The following is a 17,732-nucleotide window of genomic DNA, read 5'->3' on the forward strand; positions in this document are numbered from 1 at the left end:
TGTGACTAACCCCAACTCCCGGCAAATTAATATCAAACAAAGAACTAGACAGGTAACAGCTAGACACGCACCTACCGTTCAAATTGGACATGCCCTAAATTATGCTTTACGTTAACCCTTGATATAATTTAAACAGGTGTGTTGTATTAAAATTCACTCTACAGTTGTCATGAATGAGAAAATTAGCCACAGAGACCAAAACCACCTTTTGAGCGTAATCATGTGTATTTCTGCTGTGATGGACATTTTAACATGGACACTGACTCACTTCTGGTGCCAGCCTCAAGAGGACATTTGGGGAACTGCTCCTTTTTGTATTTCGGAGGCTCCTGCTTGGCTCATTTGCTGAGAACAAGTACTGTAGGGTACAGCAACCTAAGTATGTTATGTCTCAACATCTACACAAAATGTTCAAGTAGTAGTTTGTGGTTTTACATGGATTGGTGCAGTAGAACTATCTCCTAGCTTGTTGCAAGTACAATAATCTTGTAAATTTGCTAATACAAGCTTTAGCGTTATGGTTTGTGTATGGATCAAACAACTAAGACCTAATGTGTAACTCAGTAAGTGCTAGATGTGGTGGTAGATGGATTTGTTTTTGACAGAGAACTCTATTACACTATTTTCCTACTCCTACTTTTTCATCATCAGAGTGGAATCAACAGCAACAACAAAAAAAAAAAAAAATATCAGGCGGAAATACAACATAAAAATAGAAGGTATTCACGCTTCATTTATATGTCTCATTTGCTTCATTCTGTTAAAATCCTGCATCAAACCATTATATTTCATTATCCGCGCAGTTTTCCCATTTTTCCCATTGTAGACATGTACAAGTTTGATAACCCTGCGCAACGGGGCAACCTTTTCTGTTCTATTAGCACTTTCCCCGGTGGTATTTTACAGCCTTTCGGCTCATTATGGCCGTTCAATCAGACAATGCAGAGCCTCTGCCGGTGCTTGATGTATTCCTTCTTTGTGTGGATTCTTTTGTGGGAGAACAGGCTGGTGGGAATGGTAAGGGTTTCCTGCTGATTCATGCTGCAGTCAAATAGTCTCAGCAGAGTTTGTGCCATGCTCGACCCTTTGAACACAAGAGGAAATGGAGCCTCTAACCTTGTCAGCGTGCTGCCTATCAAACTGTGGAGGCCCAATTTAAAAAGTCAGATACGTTATTTATGAAGCTCAGGATTTTCCAATGAATGTTTGAGAACACGTTTCCACATTTCCGCAGAATGTTTAAAAACTTTAAGAGGCGCCAGCAGCAAACCTGCAGGACTGAGATTTGATGTTCTTTTTACAAATATATTTTTAGTTCATGTGGCAATTTAAAATATCTGAACGTCTCCCATTAGCTTACCCAAAGACTGATCGTCTAAATTTATTTAAGTTAGATTAAGGTTTGTATTTGCATGTGTTGTTTGGGTGCACAAGTATGTTTGATAAAAATCCGCCTGATACATTCGAGTAGCAGCGAGACACATAACACTAGGATGATTAATCTCACACAGATACACACACAAACACATGCACGGAATAATTATCAGAGTAATTAGCTTCCTCAGCAACTCAAAATCTTCATCGGTCCTCAGCGAGTATTAGATTCTTCACCCAAGGCGTGTTTCTCTACAAAGCTCCCTGATTATTGTTTATTCTTCCAGACTGCATTATCACAGTGCTTGCCACAGCCATGTTCACAACTTAAGGCTCAGCAACACGAAGATTACAATGGATCTCAAAATTATTTTGGAGAAAATTAACTTTTTGGTACACGGAAATGTCACATGTGACACACCTTTATGTTTATTAACAGGGGCCAGAAGCCTCGAATTAAAACCTGATTCCGTGTGATTCCGCCTGAGGCCAGATGTTAAAACCATCCACGCAGCTTATTGTTTCTCATCTGTGTAGCATTTGAAGGTTTTACTCACGTCTGCATGAATTTCCTTGGCGAGCCTGTTTTACTCCCACAAACCGAAGGCTGGAAGCTCTAAATTGCCCATTGGTGTGAATGTGAGTGTGAAAGTGTTTGTCAACATGTGTTAGCGATGTGATAGACTAGAAACCTGTTCAGGGTGTACCCTGCCTCCTGTTCACCGTACGCTGAAATAAGCTGCAGCTCTCACTTCTTTTAAGTGGTTTAAAAATGTATGAATAGATGGTTAGCTGGTGATACACACAGATTAAACTCCTGAACATATTTTATTTATTTACTAGTAAACATTCATGTCTGAATGAGGAGTAATAAGTACGTAGGTTCAAGCAAAACTAGAATTGTGGAGTATGTGTTGAGCAATCAGTCAAATAAGTCACAGTAACACACACCGATCAGTCACGACATTCAAGCCACTGACAGATAAAGTGAATAACATTGATCATCTTGTGACTACTACTGCATTACACACTCATCTGAAAAGGCATATGCTAATGCTAGCAGATGAACGGTCCAAATCAGTCAGTTAGAAACTTCACCAAACGCCCCGCAGTAACAGAGAGAAGGAGGCTGCAAAACATCAATTTGCTGGTGAATTTCATTGTCAAAGTTATTAGGACATTAGCTGCTACACACAGAAAAGGATTCGAAGATACATCCAGAGATTTTACAACATGCTGTAAAGAATTATTAAATGCTTTTGACAGTGTCAAGTTATATCTGCAGCACAGTTTTTCTAAGCTGATTTGTTTATGTTCAATTCTGTTGTGTTGCTGTGGTTGTGGAGCGTGTTTTTTGTCCTTGATGTCAGTGAATGCCCCGTGTGAGAGACAAAAATGATGGTAGAGCTGAGAGTTTGTCGAGTTAGAGCCGCATATTAGAAACGTCAGACTGACTGTGTTTGTGGTGTTGATGTGAGCTAAGTCCAGCTTTAATTACCTTGTAGAAAAGCCTCATAGCTTCTGTTGTGTGAAATGCTACAGTATGGACTCAGGTCAATAATATAGATTTCATTGTTGCAAAGTGTTACTTTCTACTGTGTTTTTATGTGTGACATCATTAACTAGTCGACGTCGACTGGACTGTCACCACATATTAGTCCCCTAGTGTGTATACTCTATTCATTGTCAGTTTGTCTGGTCAGCTGGACTTCCTTGGTGTCCTCTGTTGTTTTTCTCACCTTTTGAGTTCCTCAAGTTGTACTTGTTGTATAAGGTTTAATTTTTTAATGTTATGTTGACCATTGGTTTCTAGGTTCATTTGGTTCTTTCCATCTTGTTTTTATCCTGAGGTAGTTCTGGTATAGGTTGGACTAAAAAATTGGGTCAATATTAGGGATGTCTGATATTGACTTTTTGCCTATATCCGATAGCCGATATTGTCCAAATTCTTAATTTCCGATATCAACCGATATGGTATACCGATATATGCAGGCGTTTTTTTTTTTGTTTTTTTTTTGCCCAGACTAATTTTAGGTAGAAAGCAACCTGTTACCCACACTAGCTACACTCTGATGTTGTTTTGGCTCCGGGTGCGGTTTGATAAGGTCATCAATTGCGTGCCGGTAAATGTCCCAGGACCCCACAAGCAGCAGCACAACCCAGGCATTATGTTATCTGTTTTCATTATTGGTGGTAAAACCGATAACGACATGAACCAATATTATAAAAATAGGCTAATATCGGCCAATATTATCGGACATCCCTAGTCAATGTCTTGATAAGATGAAGCCCTGACCAACTACACCAGAGGTTACTGCGTGCTGCAACTTTTGACCGGTGGTGTGTGTGAGTGAAATTATGTCTTAATTAGAGTATGAATTCTTTTATCATGTCAAAAAAAATAAAGATCTAGTGAGCTCACACTGACTTCAAGCATCAAATCCTAATCAGATCATCCTTGAGTAGTAGACTTTTCTGCCAAATTTTAATAAAGTTCATTAAGGGGTTTTTAACATATTGTATTCACAATAATGGGGCAGTTTATCCTTGAGTCCAAGTGGATGTTTGTGCCAATTTTTAAGAAATTTCCTCCAGTTGTTACTGAGGCACTGCATTCACAAAAATGGGAAGGACAAATTGTGTATGAAAAGCATAATACGTCTCCAGCCATGACTGTCACTGGCAAAGAGGCATAAAAAGGCCTTAACCTGACAGTGCTGGCAACATAAGCAAAGAAAACAGCCCCACGACTGTCATAGCGTTGTCTTTTTTCTTTTTTCTTTTTTCAAGCTGAGCCACTTCAAACTAATGATGAAAGCAAGGACGAGTGCTGAAATAAAACTGGTCTTACTTGAGCAGAAAAACCCATGTACTTGTGGAACGCAGCTGCAGGTAAATGTCATCATTTTAAACATCTTTCTGAGATTTCGGTTGTTGAAATAAAAAACAAGAACGGTTGAACAAATGCTTGTTTTAAGCAGCATTGTTCCACATGGCTAAGCACAGCAACACTACCATCAATACCCAACGTACTCATCTTCGCCGGCTGCTAGTTCTACCGAGCTCTCTCCTGAGATGCAAAATAAGCAGAAATGAACAGCATCCAGAGCCAAAGGCCAAAACACAACAGTTAAGGAAAGGCCAAATTATAACAGTTAGACATTAATTATTTAGACGTGGAAGCAGAGGTAAAGTGGCATTTTAGGCTTACCGTCATCACCACAGCTTATTAAAATGCAGTGTTAAAAAACGTTCACCTCACAAATAACCCCTGAAACACAATTATACTCCATTAAAGTGGGATAAATAAGGCGTTCTACTTCTCTGAACTGCAACTTTAACAATGCCGTGATTTAATATTTTACTGTGACCTCGTTGAACGCGGAGACGTGTTCGTCACATGAAGAGCCTCTCGGTGCTGACCCACAGTCTCATCATTTCCTGTCAGTCTGAGCCCTGAGTCTGCCTTGAGTGGGAAGGAAGGCAGGGAAACGTGTCTCGTCTCGAGCACTTCAAACTATTTCCTCTGATCCAGTCTGCATTTATTACCTATCAATATTTATGCGTTAGCAAACAGCATCGTCTGCTCGGTGTTGAATAAGACATGCCTGGGTATCGATTGCGGGGAAGAACGACTGCGCCAGCTTTAATGGAATAACTAAACTGATGGCCTCAGGTAAATGGGCTCATACGAGTTAATGCACACAGATGCATGGCACGCTTAAATCCCAGAATTAACATGTCAATTTGCCTCATTTTCATCTTCTGTGACGGGGCTCGCTAGTTTTGTTCAAATGCTAACTGAATGGCTCTCAGCGTAGCTTTTGTAAAAGCTGCACACTCCCCAATCAGCATGGTTGTCCTGATGAATAGATGCGCCGATAAAAGGTTGAATCAAAATAAATGACGCATGAATGGATTCACGAACATCCTTTAGCTTCCTTCTATCAACACCTCCATTTCTTGCTTGGTTGCTTGATGATGGTGGTAAGCATGCGGGAGAGCCCTACAGTAGGAAGGAAAAGGCAACTTTGATCTTCATCAGCGCACTCTCTCTCTCTCGTCTCTCCCCCTGCGTGCTACAGTAAATGAATGAGCCGGGCTGTAAGGCCTTCAGGCTACACGTTTCATTTTGAATTCCATCGGTAAAATGTGAGTAAAAACCCCCTCATCCGAAATGACTTCATTCAAACCCGCTGCTTTGTTACAAAGAGTGCGAACGCGCCGGGGAGGAAGGAACTGAAAGGGGAACAGATTGGATTTACTTTACAAGACTGGCTACTACTTTACCAAATACGTAATAAATTGGTCATTCGCTAAGGCTCGCCAAATAGTGTGCAGCAGAGCTTAGCAACGACACCAAGAACAGCAGGTCTGTCAACCTTTGGATTTCTAAAGCAGCCGGAGCAACAACTGACATTTCGAAGAATCCGAGGGGTGGTATATTTCTAACCTTTTCAAACCCCAATATACAAAGTGTAAGGGAGAGATTAAACTAAGTCTTTACCTCGTCTCATGGCAGCAGTCTTTGACTACTTGTAGCCATGCCAAGGAACAAACTCATAAATATTGCAACTACAATAGTTTATATCGTTATACATAGGAAGAAAAAGGAAGAGCAAAGTTCATGACTAGCATTTGCCACTGTGTGAAAGAATAGGAATAGAATAAGCTAATGTCTGCTCAAACCAGTGGTGGTTATTCCAATGGTGCAATGTGGCCAAAGGTAGATTGAAACAAAGGTATTTTTTCTACCACATTCAACCACAGTATTTGTCTAGCGCATTTGAATGTAGCCCAGTCAGTATCACGTTGTATCCATAAAATACTGGGGACCCACCTCGAATTACGCGAATTATAAGTTTAAATATGCTGATCGCTCTCATACACTGTCAGGTCAGGGTTGTTTTCTTCGTACTGCAGACGTCGCATTGCAATCTGAATGACTTTCCGGGAGGGCTTGAACTAATCGTTATGTAACCTGCTTCATTGTTCGATTGCTGCTACAGTCAATTTGCCGGCAATCAAGGCATTTCTGTGACATGAAGAGGCACTGGCCGTGCTCTCCACGGAGAGGAAACCGTATGGAGCATGTAGGATTTCACTGAGAGGGTAAAATTGAACATTTTGCTGCTTTGAAAGGACACCGAAATATCAAAATACATCAAATAGTTATTTGATTGCAGTTATTGTATAGTACAATGGATGCACATTATGAACACCGCAGCCGCTGCCAGTTGTTCCAGATTTAATGCACCTAAACTGAAATGTATGCAATGTACTCACTGAGTTATTTTTCATTACTACTAAAGTAGCTTAGCTTTTTATTCTTGTAAAGTTGTGGCAGTGTGTGAGTTCAGCTCATATAACAGGGCAGTAAGGTATCAGCACTGCCAACTTTCAACAGTCAGTAATAATAAAGCCGACATTTCAGAAAAAGTGTTTATGACTTTAGTTAATGTAGCTGTAAAATAACAACAACATAAAAATGTCCCGAAAGCTGTGAGCTTATAAACTCTGTGTGAGAAAGCTCGACTGTTGGATCCTGACCAGGCCCCACCCCGCGTCTTAGATAATTAATAGTTCTTAATAGTTAATGAAGGTACTCCTGTTGTGCAGCATGTAAAAAAATGCACACTGCTCATTGGGATCCTGCTGCTGCATGATGCTGCAGGTACTTAATAAACTCAGAGAAAATATGACTACAAACAGCTGGAAGCGACAAACACAACTTTCATTAATTATTAGTCTCGTTAATCCAGACTCAGGCTTCATCACAGGGAGTTATGGGCTTTTAAGGACACTGCTATTCATAATTAAGTGAACGAGGAAACATTTTGGTCTGGCCAAGGCCTTGGTCTGGTCTGACCCATGGAAAGAGACACAAATGGTTTGTCGTGTTCAGAACATGCTTTTTTTTTTAATCTTTATTTTTCTTCACAAAAGACTGACTTTGAGGTTTCTTATAATTTGGTGTGAGATGTATTTGGGCAGCGTGGAAGTGTTCGATTACACCGAGACCAGCTCGCTCTACGCTGCAATCTGTGAACGATGATGTTCCTACATGTCCACGTCCCGGGCGCTGATCACCAACTGGCCGGGACGCTAATGTCTTTCAGCCGTACCTCACATACGCAGGCGGCACGTAGAAAGCCTCATTTTAAAGGAGTTCTCCGGAAATGTCAAGAAGTCAAACGTCCTTTTCAGCCAACTCAGGTTAATTAGCCTAATTAGCCGGCTAGCGGCGGCTGATCAAATCTGCCAGCTGCAGTCATTTCAGCTGGCTAGCAATGAGAAGCCTGTGTTGTGAGCCTGAATGGGGCACTGTGTTTTCTTTTTTTTGCTTTTGTGTGTGTGTGTTTTCTCTCTGCAGCAACCGGCTAATTTGAATCACCGAGAACAAATCAGCTGCATAACTATGAAACTAAAATGGACATGTGAATATTTTAAAATTTCGCTCCGGTATTTGCAATTCCAGCCGCAGCTGCCCTGCGTGTGTTTGTGTGTGTGTGTGTGTGTGTGCGTGTGTGTACTTACAGCTATCCTCCTCTTCAGAAATGAGCTTGACCACGTAGCAGGCGTAGATAAATCCCACCAACTAGAGACAAAGAGAAAAGTCAAAAAACGGAGATTATTATTTTGGGCAATACGGGAAAACTGAGAGAGAAAAGTGAGGAGGAATAGACACTGAACAAATAGTTGGAAGAGACAGAGAAAACAGGTGTTGGTGGAAGTGGAGCAGAACAGCGCTGTGGTGTTTCGCTCCAAAATAGAGCACTTGAATCAGTGGACACACAGACACACACACACACACATGCACTTCTGGCATCGTCAATGTCAACCACAAGGTTAGCTCAAATTTTCATGTTTGTAGAGGAGCACAGTTCTAATGCGCGTCTTCAGTTCTTACACATTTTTTCACAAAAAGAGAAGTGTCACGAGCGTCTCTCCACAACAGCGTTGTGGGTAAACATAAGCTAAGAGATTGTGATCACTGAAATTGAATTTTCAGCTCCGTTTATTGCTTTGGTATTACGATGTCGAGGCAGATAGTTCTGGATTTGTTGCTATCGTCGAAAATGAAAAGCTTACACCGCCACACACTCGGGCAGGGCTTTGTTGCGCCCCGGCTCGCGCTGTTCCTCCCTCTCGTCCTCCCGCGAGCGCGCGCTTTCGAGGGCGTTCGCGCACTTGAAATGATAAACAATCAGAAAAGAAGCGCTGCCGCGGGAGCTCCGCGCTTTCGTGCCGCGACCGAGCACAGGGAGCATTAAAACGGGCGCGCGTGATGTTTAGACAGTGATGCAGCCGTCCGGCACCTTTTGCTCTCTCCGGTCTGCGCGCTCATTGGCTGGCTGTTTCCAAGACGACCGACCGGAGGCGGCTGATTGGTGTGAAGGCGCGGGGAGAGTGCAGTCGGCGTAAGGTCAGCGTTTCGGTGACCTTATTACCCCGCGATGATAGTGGAGGGAGAGGAGATGGAGAGAAATGTGGGTCGTGAGGAGGATTGAAGCCAGCAGCGATTGGAGGTGCACAGGTGTGTTTGCGTGAGGCATTAAGTTAACGTATTAGCCCGGAAAAAAAGAAGCCTCATTGCTAAAACGAGGCTCAAAGCGTGCGGGAAAATGACATCGGCCCGGTTGGTATTCTATCGACTACATGGACACTCACACATAAACACAGCCGGCTACAAATGTGAGCAGCTACATTTGAGATTCAGCGTATACCTCAAGGTCCCGACCTCATTTAGTCTAAATAATGTTCAGCTCCCAAAGCTCCTCTCGCCTCCCTCCGCTTCGCACGCTCTCTCGTTGTTTCCTTCCAGCTTCCTGCCTCCTTCCTGCCTTTTGTTCCTCGCCCCGTGTCTCACTCCATTCCCATTTCTTCCCCCCCCCCCAACATCTACATTTTCTCTCCTCTGCCCCCCGACGAATAAACGAGTCGCAGAGATGCGGCGTTTTGCCGTGCGGGGGGATGAATTTACTTAAAGCGAGAGTAGACAATGCTGCCAGCACCAGCGCGGGGATCAGCGATGATGAGAAAATCAATGTGTTTTATGTAGCAGATATGCCTTGAAAAATTACTACTGGTCAAAGATGCTGATAAACTTTATGGGCTGCAACGTCTCAGCTGTCACCGCCATTGACAGGAGCTTATATTTTCAAAGATTCAGTTGACCTCAGCCCGCAGCTGCCAGTCTAGCTGAACTGAGTGTTTTATATTTTATTCACTTGGAGGAGACTTTTAACATTGCAAAGTCAAAATGTTGTACTTTCCAGAGTTTGCGGAGTTCCCAGACGCGCGGAGCGAAAAAAGCGACGCGGGGAGCGCTCTGTCTTCTGCAGGCTCATTGCCTCTGAAAATGACTTCTGGGTGCAGTTTTGATAGCGCTACTGACTGAACAGGGCGCAGAGAGCCGTGCCCGCCCTGCCACGGAGAACATTTGATCAGCTTTGACAAGAGTGCGTTTCCCTGCACATCAATATCCTGTTAATATTCCCGAAACTCCAGCATTCCGTTTCGGCGTCGCTGCATGTAAACATAATATCCTGTTTACAATAAAGCCGATCGTATCTCCTCCTCAAGTGAAGGAGTCCAAATAAGATAGCTGCGGCGCACCGATATCAGCTTTGAGGCTGTGACTCGCGCGTGTGAGCCTTATCTTGTTTATTGCCGGAGTTCTGGGTCTGAGTACGCTTTGCTGCCTGTAGTGATGTTTGGATGATGCCGCTCGTGAGCCTCTTAAATTGAAGTATTTTACTTTAAAGGCGCGAAAAAAACGTTTCAAAACACATTTTTTGAATCTGAACTACATTTAACAAATGGCTTTGTTGTGTTTTAAATCCAAGGTGCTGCCACACATCACCTGACAGTGCTCTTACAGTTATTTGCTTCTCCTCAACATGTCTACTGATCTCAATCTCAAAACCAGCCTCGAGACACCGCAGCAAGTTTTTTTTAACAAGAGTATATAAAGAAGTGGTGCACATTAAAAAACGTATCTAAGGTTTTTATGAATCAACATCAGACCTTTAAACTGAATATTGATACTTTTTTTAAGCTGAATGAGAATTAATTGATTCATTATTATCTATACATAATTATAATTATTATTATATAATTTCTATGCATTAATAAAAATCATTTAATTAATTCATGAGTTTTATGTCTTTCCGTGAGACATTTAAGATTTAACCACATTTTTTTTCCACTGCTCCCATTTTCCCGTTTCAAATATTTATTTCAAACTATTTATGAAGCTAATTCATACTTATCAGCGCTAGTTTCCTAAAATAAAAACGGTGACTGACCACCGTTTTTCACTGTGCGAGAAAAACTCTTCCTTTGTCCATCTTTTCTGCTGCTCGGCTTCTGTTTGCATTTATATGGACCGAATTCGAGTGCGCTTCTCCTTGCTTTCTCAGACTGACACTGGTTCCCTTTTTCATTTCGTCTGAGGATTATGGTTACCTGGTTCAAAAAAAATAAAAAAACTGAAGGGTGTTCGGCGTGACGAGTGGAAATGGAAATCGCACCACTTCGACTCAGACAGGATCCCTGCCCTGATCAGCCTGACAAGTAATAACTTGTACAACTTCACCACTTCACCTCACAGCGGCGGGTGGCTCATTCAGAGAAGAAACCATTTTTATGGATCTTTATGTGCACAGTGGCGCACACAATCCCAGGAGGCAGAGGACAGTCTTCGTCCCATTTCCTAAACGTACCGTACAGCAGGTGCCTGTTGCCATGGTAAACACTGCAAATGTAGTTATGCAGCAGTAAGTCAGTAAAACCTGGTGGCATTATCCCAAGGTAGAGAAAGGTGAAGGTATGGGTAATAAACTGTCAAATGTGCATGTTCTTCTCTCTCCACAGCATTTGACATTTTTCCCCTTCAGAGCTTAAACAGAATGTTCTGAGCAAATGTTTGCAATGATAATGACTGCAAAGTGGGCTACCTGCACTGCAGTTACACCTTCCGGTTTCATAACGTCTTCCCAATTCCTGCGATTTCTCGCCGAGGAACGCTGACCGGCATCCACAGCCACGTTTTCGACCCCAGCCTTTGAAGTTTATCTGCAGCTTCTTGGTAAATTTATTTTAAGGCTCCCATTTGGCCGTAATACCAGATTAGTGTGGGTAATTAGGTGAATTTAAATGGAACTGGGTGGTTTTAATGTCAACATACAAGATGCAGACCTGCAGATGTGGGAAACTATTTGACCTGGCAACTCTAAACTGTACACAGGTGTGATTGTTAAGAGCGATTTATGCTAGCGCTAGCTGTCACTTTGTCTTTACTTCCTGCTTCACTTTGAACAATGACGACAGAAACTTTCAATGAAATTTCACCGTAGACGAGTCATACAAATGGTTGTATCTCCAAACAGCTACTACTACTAGCTACTACTAAGCGGACCTGCTCTTGGGGCCAGCGGTGTTACGTTTCTGGGGAGGTGTATGTCATATTACAGTATTAGTAACTAGATGTCTGAGTTTGCTAGAGTAGTATGTTCTCCAGAAAGGACAATTAGTATAGACAAATGATGGATGTAATAAAAAAATATAAATAATTAACAAGTTGTTGGGTGTATCTGAATGTGAGTCTGGTAACAAACTATTTGGATTTCAGTTTGGGGAGTGTTTCAACCAATACAGTGAAAAAAATACCTCTGATCACACTTGAATGGTCGTACAACCAACCACAGTCATTTTGTTGTACACAAACTACATTCATAGCGCTCCAGTGGGAGTGAGGCGGGCTTCAAAGCTTATAACCAAGACTAAGACTCTAAAACCATTCCAGAGACTCTGAGACACTGCTCTGATCTACTGATCTAATCTATGCAGGGCAGTACTTTGGGCAGCCAGTATTTGACCTTATTAAGAGAAAAATAGTGGATCACCATTTTGTACAAGATTGAGGGGGAGACTTCTTCTGAGCATTACCATTACTGCCAAAGTCCATGCCAGTCTATCTAATCCAAGAGTTAGAAGAATAGATTATCCGGCCAGGAGTTCACACAGCCACTATGTTAAGAGACACACAATGTAAAGAATTATACACGTTGAAAGTGGGATCCTACAATCATTTGCACTCGTACATTTGGTAGTAAAGCCTAACAACATTACAGATGTCACATTGGCCAAAACGCTCAGGAATTCACTACAACAGAAGGTCTCTGAGAAAATTAAACTGAAAGATAATGGAGCCACGATCGTTTCCCACAGTAATCAAGTCCCTTAGCAGAGATTCTGATAACACCTGCAAGTTTTGAAAGCAGCGCAAGGAGAAATTAGTTGAATGTCAAACAGCTGGTGTTCAAAAAGGAAGGGGAATCTTCGGTGTGTGATCTGCATGTCCTGTGACCGAGGTGAAAAAAAAAAAAAAAAGGCGACAAGACAGGGAGAGCGTGAGGGGATGTGACCTTTTAGAAAAGCAAGGACAGATGCCAGGGGAGGGCATTTATAGGTCAGTCACCCAGTGATGCAGTTTGGCCTCCACTAGAGAGGAAGGAGAGCATAATGCCAGAATGAATGCAGCAGAAAATGCTGACGGCTGATGGTAAAACTGCTCACTGGTTAATTTATGACCAGCATTAACAGCATCTCACTGTTATTTAGATCCATAATTATTCTGTCTCCTTCCCTGTTTCTTTAGTCTCACCACATGCACACTGTCTGTGCTGGATCTTAATTGTGGAGTTGTTTTCTATCTGCTAACAGCTAGCTGTGTGTTGGACGCATTAGCGAGTGACGAAAAATTAACTCATCTCCAGTGTGAGAATCCATTACGCCTGTGTCATCCCACTGCAGATGAATTGTGCTGTGATGAAGGTGTCACATCCACTGGATTAAACCTGTTTATGTGCTGATGATGCCAGATTAAACTCCAGTCTCCCTCTTGTGCTCCGCGCAAATTATTCGTGATGAAAGCATTTTGTCAGACGGAGCTTCGCGGAAAAATCACCGCAACACTACAATCAATAATTATATCTAATCACTTTCATCTACATTTGTTTGAGCTGTTTGATGCTTCTGCAGAACCACGCGCTGTTTACAGCAACAACAAATGAACCACGAATGAAGTAAAAGCTTCAGAGGATGAGTGTTTTCATCTGATGTCATTTCTCACATGTGAGAATTCTGCAGCTGTCGGTGATGCGCCGCGCTTTTGTTTAATTGAATTTTTAGAGTTACCTGATTTCATTTGAAACAAGAACAACAAACATGTGAGATCTGACTTATTCAGCAAACGCTGGGATTAGTGCCGTGGAGCACATCGGCTGCTTTGCTTGACTGACACTCAATTCTGATGCCTTGTTCATATTCTTTCTTTTCTCTTCCCTGATCGTTGGATAAAAATAGCCGTGAATCTGATTTGCTCACATCAATATAGTTCAACATGACTTCTTTTTTAGAAGCCAATAATAATAATTATAAATAATAATTCAATTAATGCAATAAAAATAAAAAAAGTACTGTAAAATGTAAAATTTATAATTTTTTATATATATATATATATACATATATATATATATATACTTCCACTTCTAAGTGATTTTAGCAGGAAACTAGTAATTTTTCTATTTTTATCTATTAATCTACTGAATATTTTAATTTATCGATCCATTAATTGTGATAACCAACTAATCATTTGGTTAGCTTGGCACTAAATAACAAACAACTTGTATCATTACATTACGTTGGCACATTTCTCCATACTAACATAATCCAATATTCATTTTTTTGAATGAATAAACCACTTCAGTCGTTAATTTCCGCCTAATGATAGTATTTATCATAAGAGAATGGCTTTATGCGGTGTAGCCCTGATTAGGAGAGATGTTGTTTATGGTATTCTGTGATTAATTAACATACACATACAGTAGTGTTGTGTATAATTTAACTTCAGTGGTGCTGACTGTAATTGGAAATGCACTTGTATTATTCATCTTTAAAAGGTCACTTACACCCACTTAGGGTGCAGCATTAATTGAAATCTCCAAAGTTTAGTTTTATATGCACAGAGATGGTTCATGACTTGCAAATGCACTAGAAAACTGGGTGTCGTACTAGACAATGGCAGAGAGTTTTTGTTGAGTTCTTGCCTTAAACTCCCAGATACTGTCACTGGCAACCAATCAACCACTCAACCAACCAACACTCCCAACCAACCAACCACCCAATCACCCAACCAACCAACCAACCAACCTACCACCCAACCAACCACCCAACCAACCAACAACCCAACCACCCAACCTACCACCCAACCAACCAACCAACCAACCAACCAACCAACCAACCAACCAACCAACACTCCCAACCAACCAACCAACCAACCACCAATCACTGCAATAGTCCAAACACAGGTTGGGGAGCAAGCCAATGTTCTCTTCTGAGATGCTCATGCATACCGGTTGTGCTGCTGTATTGGGCCACATTGTCATTTTCAACATTCCTGGCAGTGAGAGCCATGGTAATTTTGATGCATTGACACATTCTACAAAAATCAATGTATTTCCCTGTAACCAACGATGTAGATGCGTCGTTTATTTACAGATTTACTTTTAATATTCCGTCATGGTGTCAAATGACTTTGAGATGATGAATCATTAAATAAACTATGCCAGACCGTAAATACAATACAAAGGGATCCATGAGGTCTAGCAATTATCTGCAACTGAAGAGATTACTTTCTGAAGATACCGCCTGTTAGTTTCGAGCCATTTTGACTGAACTGTCATCATTTTGGATTTCACACCAGAATGACTGTCTGGCAAAGGGTAGGAGCCAATTAAGAGCACAACGTATTTGACTGCGGGTGTTGATATTGTGGCTGTGACTTCTCTCAGTCAGCTCGTTCGAGGTTCTTAAAAGGTGCAACATGCAAACAAGCTGGCATCCCTGGTGATTATTTTCATACGCATGATGTTTCACAGTCAAGGTTGCTCAGCTGTGTGCAAAGGAGGCATGAGAGCGTTCAGGTTTTATTCCCAACGAAGAACAACAGTAGGTGATTTCACTGATTAGTTCCTCCACTTTGGTTGAAGTTATGCTAATCACTTAAATGACTCGGAGGCGTGCACTGTAGACCACTGAGCCAGCAGAAAGCCACGTCGCCGATATTTTCTTGTTGTTGCTGTGAAATAAAATCTAATTATCACTTTGTCTGTGCCATTAGCAGGTACAATAAAGCTGAAGATTGTAATTAAAGAAGCCATGCTTGTGCATTTCCCCACAGTGTTCAGTCTGGCAGTGATGGCCTACATTTCACTGAGCCCTCTCTAGATCTCCCTGGAGAAGTCCCAAGCTCTGTCTCTGCACAGATGATATTCACACTGTGGAACAAATTGTGAAGAAATTGTGAAGTCTGCTCTTCAAAAGTAACACAGTAATTTGCAGTCAGTCAGGCAGCCTATAAGCGTGTAATGTTACACGTCTGTAAATTTGCTAACAATTTAGCGTACACTCACTTGCCAGTTCATTAGGTACGCTAGTGAAACTGAATACATTCTGATGTAAAAGCCCTGCACTGAACCTAATCCTCGTGAAGGTTATGGTGTTCAGCACTTGTTTCAAACAACGGAGAGAGATGTTGAATCAACTGTTTTAATTGGGAGGCTATAGTTTGTAGAAATACTGAATTGTGTTGTGTTGCAAAGGCCCGTGTTTCTATTATTTTGACAACCTCAGTCTCTTCAGTTTAATGACCAAAAACTACATCCTCCAAAACAAGAGGATTTAGTGCAGTACTGTTTTATTAGAATGCATTTGCTGTCACTAGTGCACTGAAGAAAGTAGCGAGTGATGGTATGATGGCACAAAACCTGACAAAACTGCCTGCATAACAAGCTGTTGTCTTACCCTTTGTAGGTACAGCGACTAACTAAAAAGATTTGCTGTGCAGTCAAGACATCACACGTATCTGTACCTCAGTGAGCTAGAGACAAAATCAGACAGTCAGCGACGGACAAACTAGTCCATCACATACCCAACTGACCAGCCAGCCAAACAAAAACATGTTGATGGACCTGGCAGCTGAAATGCCTCAGAGGCTGTTTTTCCTTCCACACACTGTCCACTCATATCTTCATTTCATTCCATCTATCCATAGCCGCCTCCGTTTCAAGAAGAGCTGTAACAAACGCTCCTTTCCCCCACAGCTAAGTATCAGTTAATCGAGCAGCTACAAGCTAACCAGCGCAGGCTACACCCCAACCAAACCCTAACCCTTTATTGAGTCAATTACAGTGCACCAGACAGCCAGTCAGCCAGCGAACCCGTCAGACTGTTGCTCATGAGGCATGACAGTGTTTCCACACACCAATTACAGTGAGACAGTGCTACAGCTGTGTGGTGGCTTGGCACTCAGCTACACTATAAGTACCACCATCGATCGACACGGGGACACGGAGAGTGCACGAGGAGAGGGGACAGTCAGGCATAGGGACGGAGTATCACTCTCCCCCAAATCTTCCTCCCTCGCTGTCTCTTGGCGTAATGATGCGTGCAGCTGCATTAAAGCCTCGGTTTGTTTACCGCAAGCGCGTCTGCATTCATACGGATCCGCACACCCAGCTACAGCACAGAGGAGTCAGAGATGACAGGCAGCAGGCCTCCCTCATTCCTATTCTTTATTCCTCTCTCTCTGTTCTCTCGTCTGATGCTTCTAATTATCACAGTTTGATAGTGCATAGAGGAAGAAAAACAGAAGGCAAGTGTAAGAGCCAGGCAAAGGAAAACAGAGAAGAAACCCGCCGCAACGTCACTGAAAGAAGACGCAGAGGGCTGAGATAGAGGAAGAGATTCAAAAGCAGCTTATCCAGCTCGTTCTACGTTAATGAGGACATGGAGTTATTAACCCAATAGAGCCCACATACTTTATTTTAATCTAAAGCCTATACCGCAAAGTTATACAATTACCCACAATTCCCTGAGCCACTGCAGCGGGCAACGAGGATACCATGGTCGTAATACACTTAGGAACACATTAAACTTAATGTACTAGCGTGTACAACCCCGTATAGAACGTCAGCTGAGTAACGGCATCTATTTCAATTTTAAATTCAGAGCTAATGTTCAACACTGTCAGGACTCAAGAAAAATATAAAGGATTCGTTACGTAATTTGGATTTGTTAAGTGGCATAAATAGCCAAATGACGGCCAACACATTGACTATAACAAGATAAATGTGTCAAAATTGTGCTAGGAGCACGGTTTTTCTCACGTGTGAAAACAAAAAGATTAAAGCCGATTTTTAGGTTTAATTCTGGAGTCCTATGTTTAGCATTGCTTAGCATTGTTAAGCACAGAAAAGAATAAAAGAGTTAGCCTGTTAACAACCTTTAGT

General features: G+C 41.9%; 1 protein-coding gene across 1 annotated transcript in view; it reads right to left on the minus strand.

Annotated features, from left to right (window-relative positions):
* nkain2 (sodium/potassium transporting ATPase interacting 2) overlaps positions 1-17,732 on the minus strand; it is an 83,916-nt gene that overhangs the window by 8,256 nt on the left and 57,928 nt on the right. The window contains exon 5 of the mRNA XM_047573980.1: positions 7,912-7,972. Coding sequence (XP_047429936.1) covers positions 7,912-7,972 — 61 coding nt within the window. The remainder of the gene's footprint in view (positions 1-7,911; positions 7,973-17,732) is intronic.

The sequence above is a fragment of the Mugil cephalus genome, chromosome 21 (assembly GCF_022458985.1).
Source record: "Mugil cephalus isolate CIBA_MC_2020 chromosome 21, CIBA_Mcephalus_1.1, whole genome shotgun sequence".
Classification (NCBI taxonomy): Eukaryota; Metazoa; Chordata; class Actinopteri; order Mugiliformes; family Mugilidae; genus Mugil; species Mugil cephalus.